Source organism: Passer montanus, unplaced genomic scaffold (assembly GCF_014805655.1).
Source record: "Passer montanus isolate IOZ18808 unplaced genomic scaffold, ASM1480565v1 scaffold11, whole genome shotgun sequence".
In the NCBI taxonomy this organism is placed as follows: domain Eukaryota; kingdom Metazoa; phylum Chordata; class Aves; order Passeriformes; family Passeridae; genus Passer; species Passer montanus.
Genome location: NW_024357613.1, coordinates 13,206,287 through 13,219,501, shown reverse-complemented (window position 1 = coordinate 13,219,501; position 13,215 = coordinate 13,206,287). Strand labels below are relative to the sequence as shown.

Sequence of the window (13,215 nt, the reverse complement as noted above, 5' to 3'; positions counted from 1 at the left end):
ATTATTATTGATAAAATTTTTTAAAAAATCAGTAACAGACAGTCTGGATGGGATTCAGTTCAATATTATGATATTTCATTGTGAGCTCTGAAAATTCTTTTACTTGTTATATGAGTCTGGCACTGAAATTCTGGTATCATTCCAAATGTCCCCCTTTCTCTTCCATCATTCTCTAAGCAAAGACTGAACCATGTATTTATTCAGTTTTGACCAAGCCATGAACTTTAATCAGGGTTATATCCAATGACAGTTAATTAGTAGTGAGAATATTCTGCAAATAAAATTGCCAGGGATAATGAAATGGGGGACAGAGGATGAAAAATGAAATACTTTTATGTGATTATCTACAGATTTAACTGGTTACCTCCATTATAATTAATCAGGACCACAGAAATTGTTAATTTTTTGAGATCTATTTCAGTCTTCCTCTGATACTAGAAGATCAATATTTTAGGCCTTCAGCCATCAGACCTCAGTGAATATTCTTGTGCTTGTCATACAGGGTTTAAGATATTTAGAATACATATCACTCGACTAGACACAAGTATTACCGTGCTGAACTAGAAAGAATAGAGTACAAAACTGTAAAAAGAAACATTTCTCCATGGTGACTTACTCTTTAAAATTAAGGATGACATTCATCCCTCTGCAAAGGAACAACTTTTGTGCACTAAAGATTATGTTGTGCACAAAAATGCCTTGCAAATTATAGAAAAACTTCACTGCAAGAGAAGCATGTTTGGCAGCCCAGGAATATTCCCTGTCCATCCTCAGCACAGGAGCAGCCATCCTTGGCGGGGGGTGGGGGAAGTTTCTACTAAGTCTATTTAAATATTAAAAATGCCTTATTAACTGTATGATATTCCTAGGAAGTTTCAAGAATCCTCTTGCCTATCACCCTACCCTGTTCTTGGTTATTGCCTTAAAAACAAACCAAACCAAACCAAACTAAACCAAAAAGCATTAAAAGCCTTTGCAGCACATTACTGAAATGCTCAGACAATGGTGAACATTATAAATATCCCAATATTCTCACGTTCTGCCTCTTCTCAACTAGTTGACACAAAAGAATTTACTGTCTTTAAAGTTCATGGACTAAGACTTGGCTACTAATACAGCTAAACATGACACTATGGCAGCTTTAAAGAAGACACAAAACGTGTTCACCACACATCACACACTTTTGTAATCTGTGGGATTAACAGAAAAAAATATGGGAACACTGAGAATAGGGGAATGGAATGTGGGAGACATTACCCACCAATGTCTTTATACAGAACCCTTATATATTCAGACAGACTGTGATTGTGTGATAATTTAGAAATTCAGAACTAAACGTGAGCCCCAACTGATTATGTATAATCTTCAAGTACACTAGAGTGCAAAACCAACTTTAAAGTGTCTTTTCATTAAGCATTAAAATTTCTACTTGAATGCACTGGGATACTTAAGACTCTAAGTTTCAGAAATTTACACAGTTTTAAGTATATGATATGCAAAACTTCCTTACCCACCTTTGGAAAGCAGTTTCAAAAGGTGAAAGCATTCTGAACAAACTTTAAAAGACCAAACAACGACCCCAAACCAGTATCTACAACACTGTAAATTCTCTAGAAGGGATTATAGAACAAAACTATGGACAGTATAACAAACACAGCTCCATCACCAGCTCTTTTACCACAACATAGCAGAAAAGTTGGTCATCAGGCTTGGTTTAATGAAAACAGATGGTTCCCATGGGGGGAAAATAAAATTAACATGAGAATGAAAACACAGCTGCACTTGAACTAAAATTAAAAAGCCACAAAGGAAAAATTCAGCAACAAAAGCCTGATAAGTGACTTCGTGGCAGCTTTTGAGGGTGGGGGAATAAGAAAAAGGTGGAAACTGCAGCCAGGTCAACAACAGTTCCCAGGTTATTTTTCTTAGAACTGGTTGAAATTCTACAGAAGGTAGATGAAAGGAGAAACAATATTTAAATCTATAATAACACATTGCAAAATTAATGATCAAAGGACAGCACAGAATATAAATGATGTAAAAATTAGTTTAGTTGGACAAAGTAACTGCTGAGTCTTCAGCAATTCTGTTATTCCTCATACTGCTAAAGCAACTGATCAGAATATCTCTAGTACTGAAAAGGTCTCCCTGCTTCACATAAAATTCTTTTGATCAAGCAGGTTTTGGTGAGGGAAATTTTAAGAGACTCTTATTATCAGGTTTCCATTGATACATGTCCTTAGTAGTAAGAAATAAGTGTCAGTGTAGTTTATGCAAAATTTGATAAACTGGTGATCTAGGCTCTGATTTTGGTAATTCTTACCATTGTAATAATGAAAGGGTTTGTAATAATAGAGATCTGATTTTGTTCTCAGAAATCTTTCTCATTTTATTTCTCTTATCTCATCAATGAGTTTGGAAAGTTCTTCAAGCCTTGCAGCACTTTTCTGCAATCAGCTAAAGCCAAAATAATTTCCTAAATGGACCTAAATCACAGCATTCTCTATCAGGCCAGAAAAAGGAACCAGGAATAGTTTAATTATTTACTCACTGTATACATAACTTCCCAGCAGTTAAATCTCAAGCCTCTTGAGGCTTACATTGTATTTTCTTTCTTTGGAGGGAGGGTGTTTTGCCCTTTTTTTTTAACTTTTCAGTGGGGGAACATTTTGCTGCAGAAGAAAGCCAAGAGAGGACTTGCAGAGCCCTAGACCAAGGACACATTTCCTTATGTCAGCCCAGGCCTTGCATTGACAGATGTCCCTCAAACACAGCACAGCAGCAAGCACGCACCCATTCTCCAGCCCCTCAGGACAGCCAGATGGGAAAACTGGTGCTGCCAGGTCTTCCAGGAACACAAGCAATGACCTGAAATATGCACCGTTGGTTCCTGCTGCTTGCATCAACATCTGGCCACAAATTCAGCCCTAATCTACCTCAGACAGCTGTTATGTCTGGCGATCACAAACAGCTCACAAATACACTCCAGGCAGGACATGAAATTCAGTGGACTGCTTTTTGGACAAAACCCAAATTAAAGCTCCACCAAGAAGAATAAGCAGAGGAAAGGAACATCGAGGCTGTGGGAGACACTGATTGGTTTTGGCACTGCTTGAGAGCGCAGAAGCTCAAAGGTGGTGAGGAAAGAATGCAGTCACCGAGTCACTAAAAATTTAGAACCTATGAAAGGAATGAGGCTCTGCTTACCAAGAGCAACAGCCCAGATTCTCAGCTGACTGGCAAATTAGCAGTGAGAGGTGTGAAGAGACTGGGATAAGAAACCAGAGAGTGAGAAGAAAGAGAAAGGCTGGTTAACCACCCCGGCTGGACGGATATGCAGCAGAGACCTCTTTTACTGCTTCAGGGCTGTGAAGTTCCTACACTTCTGCCCCTGTTAGTTTGTTTCCTTAATTACCAGGAGGTGATTTTAGTTCAATAGTATAATTTGATATGCCCAGTTTCTCTGGTGAAAGAAATGGCGCAACTCAATGACTCTTAGGCAGCCTCGAGGTTTCTGCAGGCACAGACAATACACAGGCCTTCAGTCATTTATGTTTGGATGCAAAATCACTTAAAAATTATTAGATGAAAACCAAAAGGATTAAAAATATGCATTGAACAAACAACAAAAGCACCAGAGGGGGAAAAAAAAATAAATCTGTGTCCTAGATACCTGCATTCTTCTGTACCTGATCAGGTTACTTTTCTGCCTTCTTGCAAGGGATGACCAAGATGACCTTGGTAATATTTTCCCATCTCAATGTCTCTGATTGTACTATTTTCCCTTTAACAGTATGAATGAAAGGTGCTGTGATGCTGTTCAATAAGCCAGAGACACTGCCTGAAGAATGCATCCTCCTGATGCACAGATGTGTGAACCACAAAAGCCCTTTAATGTCAGACAGCCAAAGAACACTGTGAAGTGTGGTACCAACAAGGATGACACAAACACTGCAAACTGACCATCAAGGTGAAAAAGCAAAGGCAACTGGCCTCTCATCTATTTCCTTTAAGTAGCTCACAAACTACTAAATACATAACCACCTTTTAAAGCACACCAGTTTCTTTATTCTGGCACATGGAATTAATATGTTTCTTTATTTTGGCACATGGAAGGAATGAGGTAAGGGTGACTGATGAAGTCTCTCAGCAGCTTCAAATTCTGACCAGTGTTGATAGCACTGCAGACCACAACATCTGCAACATGAGCTGTATCACTGGGCAGAGAAGCTTTTTGCTGCAATGCATCTCAGTTCTTGCAGAAGGATGACTTGCCTGCTATCCTAGTAATGTGCCTATACATCTTTGTCCAAGACTGTGCTAACAAATAATAGTCGCATTTAGATGGGAAATATTAAACCCCAAAGTTGAACATTTCTTTTCTTACACGTCTTTTAATGAACTGCTGAAATTTTTTTTCATTTTGTGCTCATCCCTAAGAGAAACAGAACAGGAACGCCAAGCATAATCATCCCCCCCACCAAGTAACATGGCAGTCTGTCATTAATTTAATAAACTTTAGAAAAGAAAAACAACTTGCTATGCCAAGAGAGATATTGTTGCAGTCACTTTCACAAAGAATATGTTCTTGTCTTTATCTACAGAATGCAAGTAAGTATCATGATATTTAAAGTAATGACAAAATTGTATTACCTTTACAACTAATCCCTTCGAGTCAACCAACCAAATTCTTTTGGTAGCTGCATCTTTGGATAGCCCTTCTTTTTCCATAGCCATAAGAATGAGGTTTGCTATCCCCAATGCAGCCTGAAGGAAAAAGAAGAAAAGTAGAGTACAAAACAAGAAATTAAAGAAATCCCCTGCTCACGTGTTTAATTTCCTACTATTTTAGATAAGTTTTATAATTTTAATAAACAATAATATGGAATCATTATTTTTTAATAAAATAAACTTAATTAACTGTAGCTATGATTTGGTAATTAGAAACCATAACGCAGAAGAAGAGCATAGATAAATCTTAAATCATACAGATAAATCGTAGTGTAGATAAATCTTCAGATGGCTCTTAGAGTGTGGAGAGCACAATAAATGTTGAGGCTGGAAACTAAAAAATGCTAGAACTAACACTGATTCCACATAATGACAGTTCCAGCCCTGGAAGTGTGCCAGGTTGGATGGGGCTCTCAGCAACCTGGTCTAGTGGAAGGTTCCCTGCCCATGACAGCAGGGGTCAAACTAGATGGTCTTTAAGGCCCCTTCCAATCCAAACCATTCTATCAGTCCATGATATTCATCTCACAATACATGAAATGTTTTTTCTTCTTTGAAATTTTTGTAATTTAAACGAAAGGAAATAGCAGTCTGTGTGCCAGAAAGTAAAACACAAGAGCTTTTGCTCTTATCTTTTTCTAAGATGTCCATCAGAAAGGTAAGCCTCCTTTTACCTACTATTCATGTGTTTTGTAACTCAAGACTTGGCTGTGCTCCCAGTCAAAGCAGGGGAAAGAAAAACTCATGTATCAATCTTTTGCTGAAATGTTTTTCATTCTTACTGGATTTTATAACATTTCATCCAACAGATTAAATGCCATACAGGTACAGATTGAAAATCAGGCAACAGAACAAGCCAACAAGCTGCTGAATATTTCTGATTACAGACCTGTACATGTATTTTTTGGTGTTGGTTCTGTTTCTTGTTCTTTATCACTGATTTTCACTGAGAACCAAGTGAGGTTTTCCTTTTTTTGTTAAGAAATAAGTAGTTTTATTAAAAAACAGCTCCTGCTGCAGGGATGATAACTACCATTACCTCTTTGCAGCAACAGTCACACTAAAACTATTGACAAAAAAATAAATATTAGACTATAAATTCATCTGCCTGTTGAACATGGAAGAAAACCATGGGAAGGAAATCCAGAAACATGGATAGTCTTGATACAGTAAGGTGATGACATGGCAGATATGGATACAATCCATTTTGAAAACTGCAGACATAGCACCAAATATTTCATGAGATTAAAGAAGCCAGCATGGGTTTGTAGGCTTCATACAAGAGATGACAAGCCACACTACAGATAAGTACAGACTGCACTTGTGTAGGCTTAGAAATTAATACTCAAAAATTAGTATGAAAAAATTGTGTGCATAAAGATCTTCAGAAATGGTTGACCTTAATAAGCAGAATACTGAAAAACTATATTCAATGCAAAAAAAAAAAATCAAAGGGGCACTTCTTACTAAATTACACTGACTCAGGTAAGTATGTAATATTTACTTTCTCCACTGTATTTCCTCATCTTTCAGAAAATGTTTTGCTTGGTTATATCAAGAGCAGTTCAATAATTTACAGTGGAAAAGCTAAAACTTGAAGTTCAAAAAAGATAGCAGATCTCCAAATAATGTCTTATGAAAAACAGAAGGCTTCACCAGATGATCAGAGCTTTTTCTGTAAATTTACATTTGAACTAAAAAACAACTTTCAGCAGGTGTTAGTAATTATTCTACTCATTTAACCGTCTTGTTTACTGGACACATGTAGCTCAAGTAAATATTAATAAAACTCATCATAGTACAATTTCCCCAATGTATAAAAATACCTACCTCTCCAGCTCCCTGGAACAACACTGTGTGATCTGACAATTTGTTCTTGGTGATACGCAGAGCTGCAAGAAGACCAGCAACAGCAACAGATGCAGTTCCTGAAAAAAGAAATTAAAAAAAGAGAATATACCTGGTTATTCTTGAAACAATTACAAAACTTTACATTTTAAGTATCTTTTGGCTAAAAGATACAAGTACTGAGTGTAGCAACAAATAGTGAAGTTACAGTTTGCTCTACTTCATTCTTACAAAAGTTAAATGTAAGTGAGAATATCATCAGAGTAACATTAAATAAAATAGATTGATTCCATGGATGGGTATAATGGCTAGGCCATTCAAACTCTTGTAAAATATTCTAGTTATGACCATTTTTAGAACGAAGGGTATGTGAGTCCAGAGAGAAATATTTTGAAGAAATTCAGATACTGAAAATTAAGTTACTGGTTTCATTCTTCAAATAGATATACTTCAAGTACAGTAAAATACAAGACTAAAATAAAACTTCATTTCTCATGGGGAGGTTGTCAGAATAGAATATCAAACTGAACACTTACAAAGAAGGTAACCCAGCTGAAAGAATAAGGCCAGCTTATTTAAGACTTCAGCCCACTGTGAAAGGAGTTTCAGTTTACTATGTTCTAAAACATTGGAGGTACCTTTTAAATCTATCTTTGAGCTATGCCACACAGGGAAAAAGGCTAACATTTAGTTGCATGATTTAGCCTGGGGAGGTCTTTCTTCTCCAAATCAGAACCCCAGAAAACAAGACACGTGTGTGTCTTTGCATGGAGAAATTTTGGTCCTCATTGTGAGAATCAGCTATGAATAAAAAGTAGAGCAAAAAAAGAATTCAAGCAGGCATCTAACTCAAACTTGTTCACAGTGGCAGAATAAATCTAACCTCTGTGATTGCCAACATATCTTTGTCTAACTTGTCCTTAAGGGCTTCTTTCAAATACTCTTATATCTCCTCAGCAAGCTATTCCAGTGCTGTATTAACTGTACTCTAGGTTGAAAATTTCAAATCTAAACATTTCTTTTCTTCTTTTTCTTCTATTTATTTTCAGCCTCTTATCTACTACTGGAAAGCCTGTTATTTTGCAAAAAAAGCAATGTACTACATTTGAAGACTAATGATGTTCCAATCAGCTTTTCTTATCTGGAACAATACCAATTCTCCCACTCTTTCAGAAAGTTAAGTTTTCTTAACTTGAACTGCTGCACCCAAATTGATACACTGCACTGCAGGTGAATTGTCAGCACTGCTGAGTCAAGTTGTCAGCCTCTGTTGTGCTCAAGGAAGTGGTATTTGGTCACCAGGACCTCACATCTGGCTCTTCTGGCCCAAAGACTGAAGGTGACTCCTCCCCAACAAAGCCTACTGGATGGGGAAGACTCCTTCATGTGTTTGTGACTTCATGCAACAAGTTTGTATTTTTCACAAATTATTATCATCACTAAAGCATAAGCTGAGCCCATAAAAAAATTAAATTCGAATTCTGCAATGAACTTGGATCCCATAAAGACATCCCATGGACAGGAATGTAGTATTGAGGTAGATTATACCTCCAGCAAAGTTGTGGGTTTAGTGGAGATTCTGAAGAACCAACTGCAGACAGCACTGATTTCTCTAGGACTGAAAAAGCTGTCCAGACACTAACAATTAGGTACTGAAAGTCAAAACATGGGTTTCAACAGTCTTTGAAGATTTATAATGCCTATCTGATTCAGAGAGAGCTGGACCACAGGGAGATGAACACAGGCCCTGCAATGTCCAGTTCCAGGAATAAGAAATTAATTCTTCCCTCTCTGGGCAGCAGCTGTCACTGACTCAAGGAAACCAAAGATGAGGCCATGAATTATTTTGAGAAGCCTGCAAGAACTTGCAAGGAGATCTGCTGGCTCCTAGAAGTCTGTTCCTGATCACCACTGCTCTAACTGCAATTGCCTACAAGCCACACAGTTGAGGGGAGAATTCACATTGCTACTGATTTTTCCTTCATAAAAAGTGTGAAAGACCAACACAACAAAAAGCACTTGGCCCAGAATCAACATGCAGCTCCTCTATATTTGCTATTCACAAGTCTATTTTCTCAGAAACACATTGTATTTGCGGGGTGCCCTGACGAAGGAAGGAATGATGAATCTGACTCCATGTTCTCAGAAGGCTAATTTATTATTTTGATACTATATTCAGCTAAAGAATACTAAACTATATTCTACTAAAGAATACAGAAAAGGTACTTACACAATGCTAAAAAGATAATAATGAAAACTCGTGACTCTTTCCAGAATCCTGACACAGCTTGGCACTGATTGGCCAATGAGACAAAACAACTCACACCAGAACCCAGTGAAACAATCACCTGTGGGTAAACAATCTCCAACCACATTCCAAAGGAGCAAAACAGAGGAGAAGCAAATGAGATAATAATTGATTTCCTTTTTTTCGGAGGCTTCCCAGGAGAAAAATCCTGGCAAAAGGATTTTTCAGAGAATGTGAATGTGACAGAAACAAGGTGAATTTTAAAGCTGAGAAAGCAGTAATCCTCACATTAAACTCTGTGAGATGCTCAAAACAGGCATTCATACTCAGGCACACAGACCATAGATTTATATGGAGCTGAAACTACAGGACCTGAAAGAACAGAAGTATTAAGAAGCCTGGTACTGGGTAAACCTTTTATTCAATGACATCATTTGGGTGTTGAAGGCTGGGTTTGAATCTGTGGTTTGTAGGTAGGATCATCTGAGTTTCAAGAATGGTTACTTTTTCAAAAATAAAAGGTAATGCTTAATAAAATTTAAGAACACATTTTAAAGTTAAAAAGTCACTTTTTGAAGTAAATCCACTTAATGAGTTAAAAAACATGTGTCTTCAGAATGCTGTTTGTTACGTGCTTTTGATCACGACTTTTCACTTCAATCATCAGAAATACAGGACATCTTGTTCTCAGCCCACTTAATGATTAGACCATTGGCATTTTTTACTTCTTTAGTAATTTTTATTACTTGTTCTGTTCCTGATTTCTAAATAAAAAAATCTTAAAAATGGTTCCTCTGAGGCATGGCTTTGGGAACAATAACCATCAGGCTGAGACACTTCCATCTCACAGTCTCCAAGAACTAGCTTGTTTCTTTCCCAGATGAAATTAAGTCTTCCTCTGGCAAGTGCCAAGCTGGCAAAGACCAAAAATGGCAAAAAAGAGAAGTCAGAGTGTGCTCTCAGTTTCCCTTGGTACTCTACCAAACAATCCTCATAACCAGGAAGAAAAAAAATCTCATGGTTTCTTTGGATGCCAAATTCTTTCTTGTATTTTATATTACACAGCTGTGCTTGCAGGGGAGGAGGAAACCTACATAACCATAATGCAGCTTATTCCTAGGACGATCAATCTGGTCTCCTGAAAAGGAAAGCTGAGCTGGAGCACTGCAAGATCTGTGTTTTCCTTGAAGCTGTGGTCACCACAGCACCCTGCCCCCATCAGAGGAGTTCTCAGAGGGCCATGAAAGCTGCTCTTCAAGCTGCTTTGTGGTGACAGAGTCAAAATGAAACACCAGAGATTTATTACAAATGAGAATGCTGGGATACCACTTATCATCATGGCTGATGTACTGTTGCTAAGTTTGTAAGGCAGAAAAATGGACTGTCATTAAGTATTACCAGTTGGGATATTTTTACAAACTTTGTCAGTATATGATCTTCCGCTTTAAGGAAAAATAGAAGATATATGAAACATAAATAAAATCCTGCACTGAATGTCAATACATTTTGCACTGAATATTTGCATAGGATGTGAGCTACTGTTACCTGTATGCTCATCATGCGGGTGATTCAGAACAAAGTTTACAACAGCAATAGATAAAGGCTTAAAATATGACATTTCTCTCAAATCACCATTTGCACAGAATTGCTCTAAAAAGGGTGTTTAGAAGTATTCCACAGCAATTTTATTCAGCCTTTTGACTCTGAAAGGAATAATAACCCAGTTTATTAGATTACTGAACCCACTATCACTGCTGCTGGCAGTGGCTGTCATCACTCCTCGTCAGCAGCTTCCCTTATTCCTTCCCACTGAGGGGGGCACCGGCAGCCTGAATAGCAGATCTGTTTAACCGGAACTGCTCTGACTAACGCCATGACCTTACATTTCACCCTGAATTCTGGCTCGAGTTTTGAAACGAATCAAAATGCAATTCACATCCATCCACCAAGGCAGATGCAAACCACTTTTTGTGGACATCACGAGGCACAAACAGAATTTTGTCACTTTTCTGACTGTCATCGATGTAGGAAGGGGAGAATCTTGGCTTGGCCAGAGCACAGGTTAAATCTCTTGTGTGCAGGATAAGATAGACATTGTTCAAGGACATTATTTTGAAAACCCGTTCTAGTCTCCACAGATTTCTAGAAGATTAATCAAAGCAAATTTAACAAAGGATATTTTTCTAAAGCAGTGTCAACTGCTGCAACAGCAAACATTTCATTACAGTTTTCTAGGAAGGTAAGTCATGTCTTGTATAAACACAATAGATGTGAAATATCAAGGTACACTATTCTATACCAAGTCTTCATTTTCTGTGCAAGCTTCTTTAGCCTTGTTACAGTAAACTGCACAACTGAGCATGAATATGTTAAAGGAAATCCACAGCCTTTTGGGGTTGAGATACTATAAATGCTTAGGAGCACAGACTACTTTTTCAGCAGATATAATTGAACAAAAGAAATGGGTAAGAAAGCCCCAAAATGTGAGGTGTAAGAACTTAATTTATATTGGATGTAATTTAATTTAAATTAGTGAGAAAGGGTTTATTGCACTGAAGCCTTTGTCCATTATTTAAAGTTTCAAAAAGTAAAACTTGTAATCAAGTGTTAGTAGTTCCTTTATGTAATTTTACCTATCTAGTTTTAAAAAACTAGCAAACAAGAGGGTAGAACTTTCTGCAGCACATCCAAAAACCTGAGTATTCATTCTGGACTAAAAGATTAAGAAATGGTAAAAGTAAAATTCATATTTTTCAATACACAGCATAATAGAAGTCACATGTTTCACTTGAAAGTCAATGTCTCTGAAAGTAAAGCACCTGTCTATGAAAGAAGTTTTCTATAGTTTTCATATTTTATCAGAAGTTGAGATATATGATATAAATATCTGAGCTATTATATGTCATTCCACCCATTTCAAAATCCTGGTCAGAGAGAAAACTGAAGACCTATGCCCATCACAGCTGTAACAACAAATCCAAAATCTTCTCTACAATTTGATTTGAAGAACTGAAATTTCCTGGTACCAAATATATAAATTTTTATATTAATGTTAAAAGAATTGAATCTTAAAAAGGATGTTTGCAACACAAAAATTCTGATTTCTGAGAATGGCACTAACTTAACATTGAATTGGTCACAACATAACCTCCAGGTATAATTTTCCTACTTATTCAAATGGCAGTCTGCTGAACACAACATATATTTTAAATAAAATCAAAATGTAAAATGAAATAATTATATTAGTTATATGTGGTCTCCATTTTTTACTTTATTTCTCTTTCTTTTCATAATATGTTGATGCAAACAAACAACACAGCTGTTCAAAACAAATGACATCTAAGGTCATGACAGATACTGAAGTTAATGCCAATCCAGAGCAATCTCTCTGTGTAAGTATTTTTATTGGCATAAAATACAGGCCCTGTGTCCATTGTGGGGGAAAGCACTACACAGTTGTGGGCACAGTGAAGCTACAAGAACTGTAACTCCAGTATTACAGAGCACAGAAACACTTATTTTATGTAGAATGTTTCATACTACAGAAGTTTGTCATTGTCATTCGAGACAATTTTTAAGTACAGAAGGGGGGGGGAAAAGATCAAGCCAATTTTAATAATTGAAATAATTGACCAACATAGAGGCAGCAAGGCTAGAGAAATTTATGCCACTATTTGAACTGTATACATGTCAGCAGTGACTGCAACCAGAGACCACGTGATAAGCACCAAAAGACCCACAGAAGAAATGCATGTCTCTTAAGACATGCAAACGTGCCTTAAGCCACTGATTGTGCCCAAGTAGCAAAAACTCCTTGAACAGCCTCACCAAAGTCAACATGGGTGTGGAAAGGGAGCACTGTGGCACCCTGGGTCTGGGAGAGGCAGGAAGGTGTGGCCCAAGCCAATCCCACCCACAAGCAGGATTTCTGCACTGCCTTGTACTTAGGACTGGTTTTAGCAGATCTTAAGAGACTTGTTCAACCTCCCTGCAGCAGGCAAGGGAACTGGTTTGTTTCTTGAAGGAAATTTTTAAACTGTGAATCCCAAGCCTGCTTCCTTTGAGGGCGGTCACACAGAGAACATCTCTCAGCCCAAGAAACAGCTTTGTTTGGTAACACAGGCCCCATGGGTCCATTCCCAGGCAGGGGTTGGAAAGAAAAAAAAAATCACATATCATATCTTTTAGAAAATTCCACCCTTTCCTTACGACACCTCCTTCCTAAATATATTGGAGATGAGCAAAGCTAGCAATCTGACCTAATTCTAAATGTTGTGAAGTTTGACATTACAAAATTAATTTATATTTCTCCCATATGGGAAATTATGATCAAACCCCTCTCAGTTTTGGAAAAGGTTCTCTAATAGCTAAATCCAGATAAAAGTATT

General features: G+C 37.3%; 1 protein-coding gene across 1 annotated transcript in view; it reads right to left on the bottom strand.

Annotated features, from left to right (window-relative positions):
• The window catches only part of ME1 (malic enzyme 1), a 156,041-nt gene that overhangs the window by 19,777 nt on the left and 123,049 nt on the right, over positions 1-13,215 (bottom strand). The window contains exons 8-9 of the mRNA XM_039727504.1: positions 6,562-6,659; positions 4,654-4,767 (exon numbers count right to left, since the gene is read on the bottom strand). Coding sequence (XP_039583438.1) covers positions 4,654-4,767; positions 6,562-6,659 — 212 coding nt within the window. The remainder of the gene's footprint in view (positions 1-4,653; positions 4,768-6,561; positions 6,660-13,215) is intronic.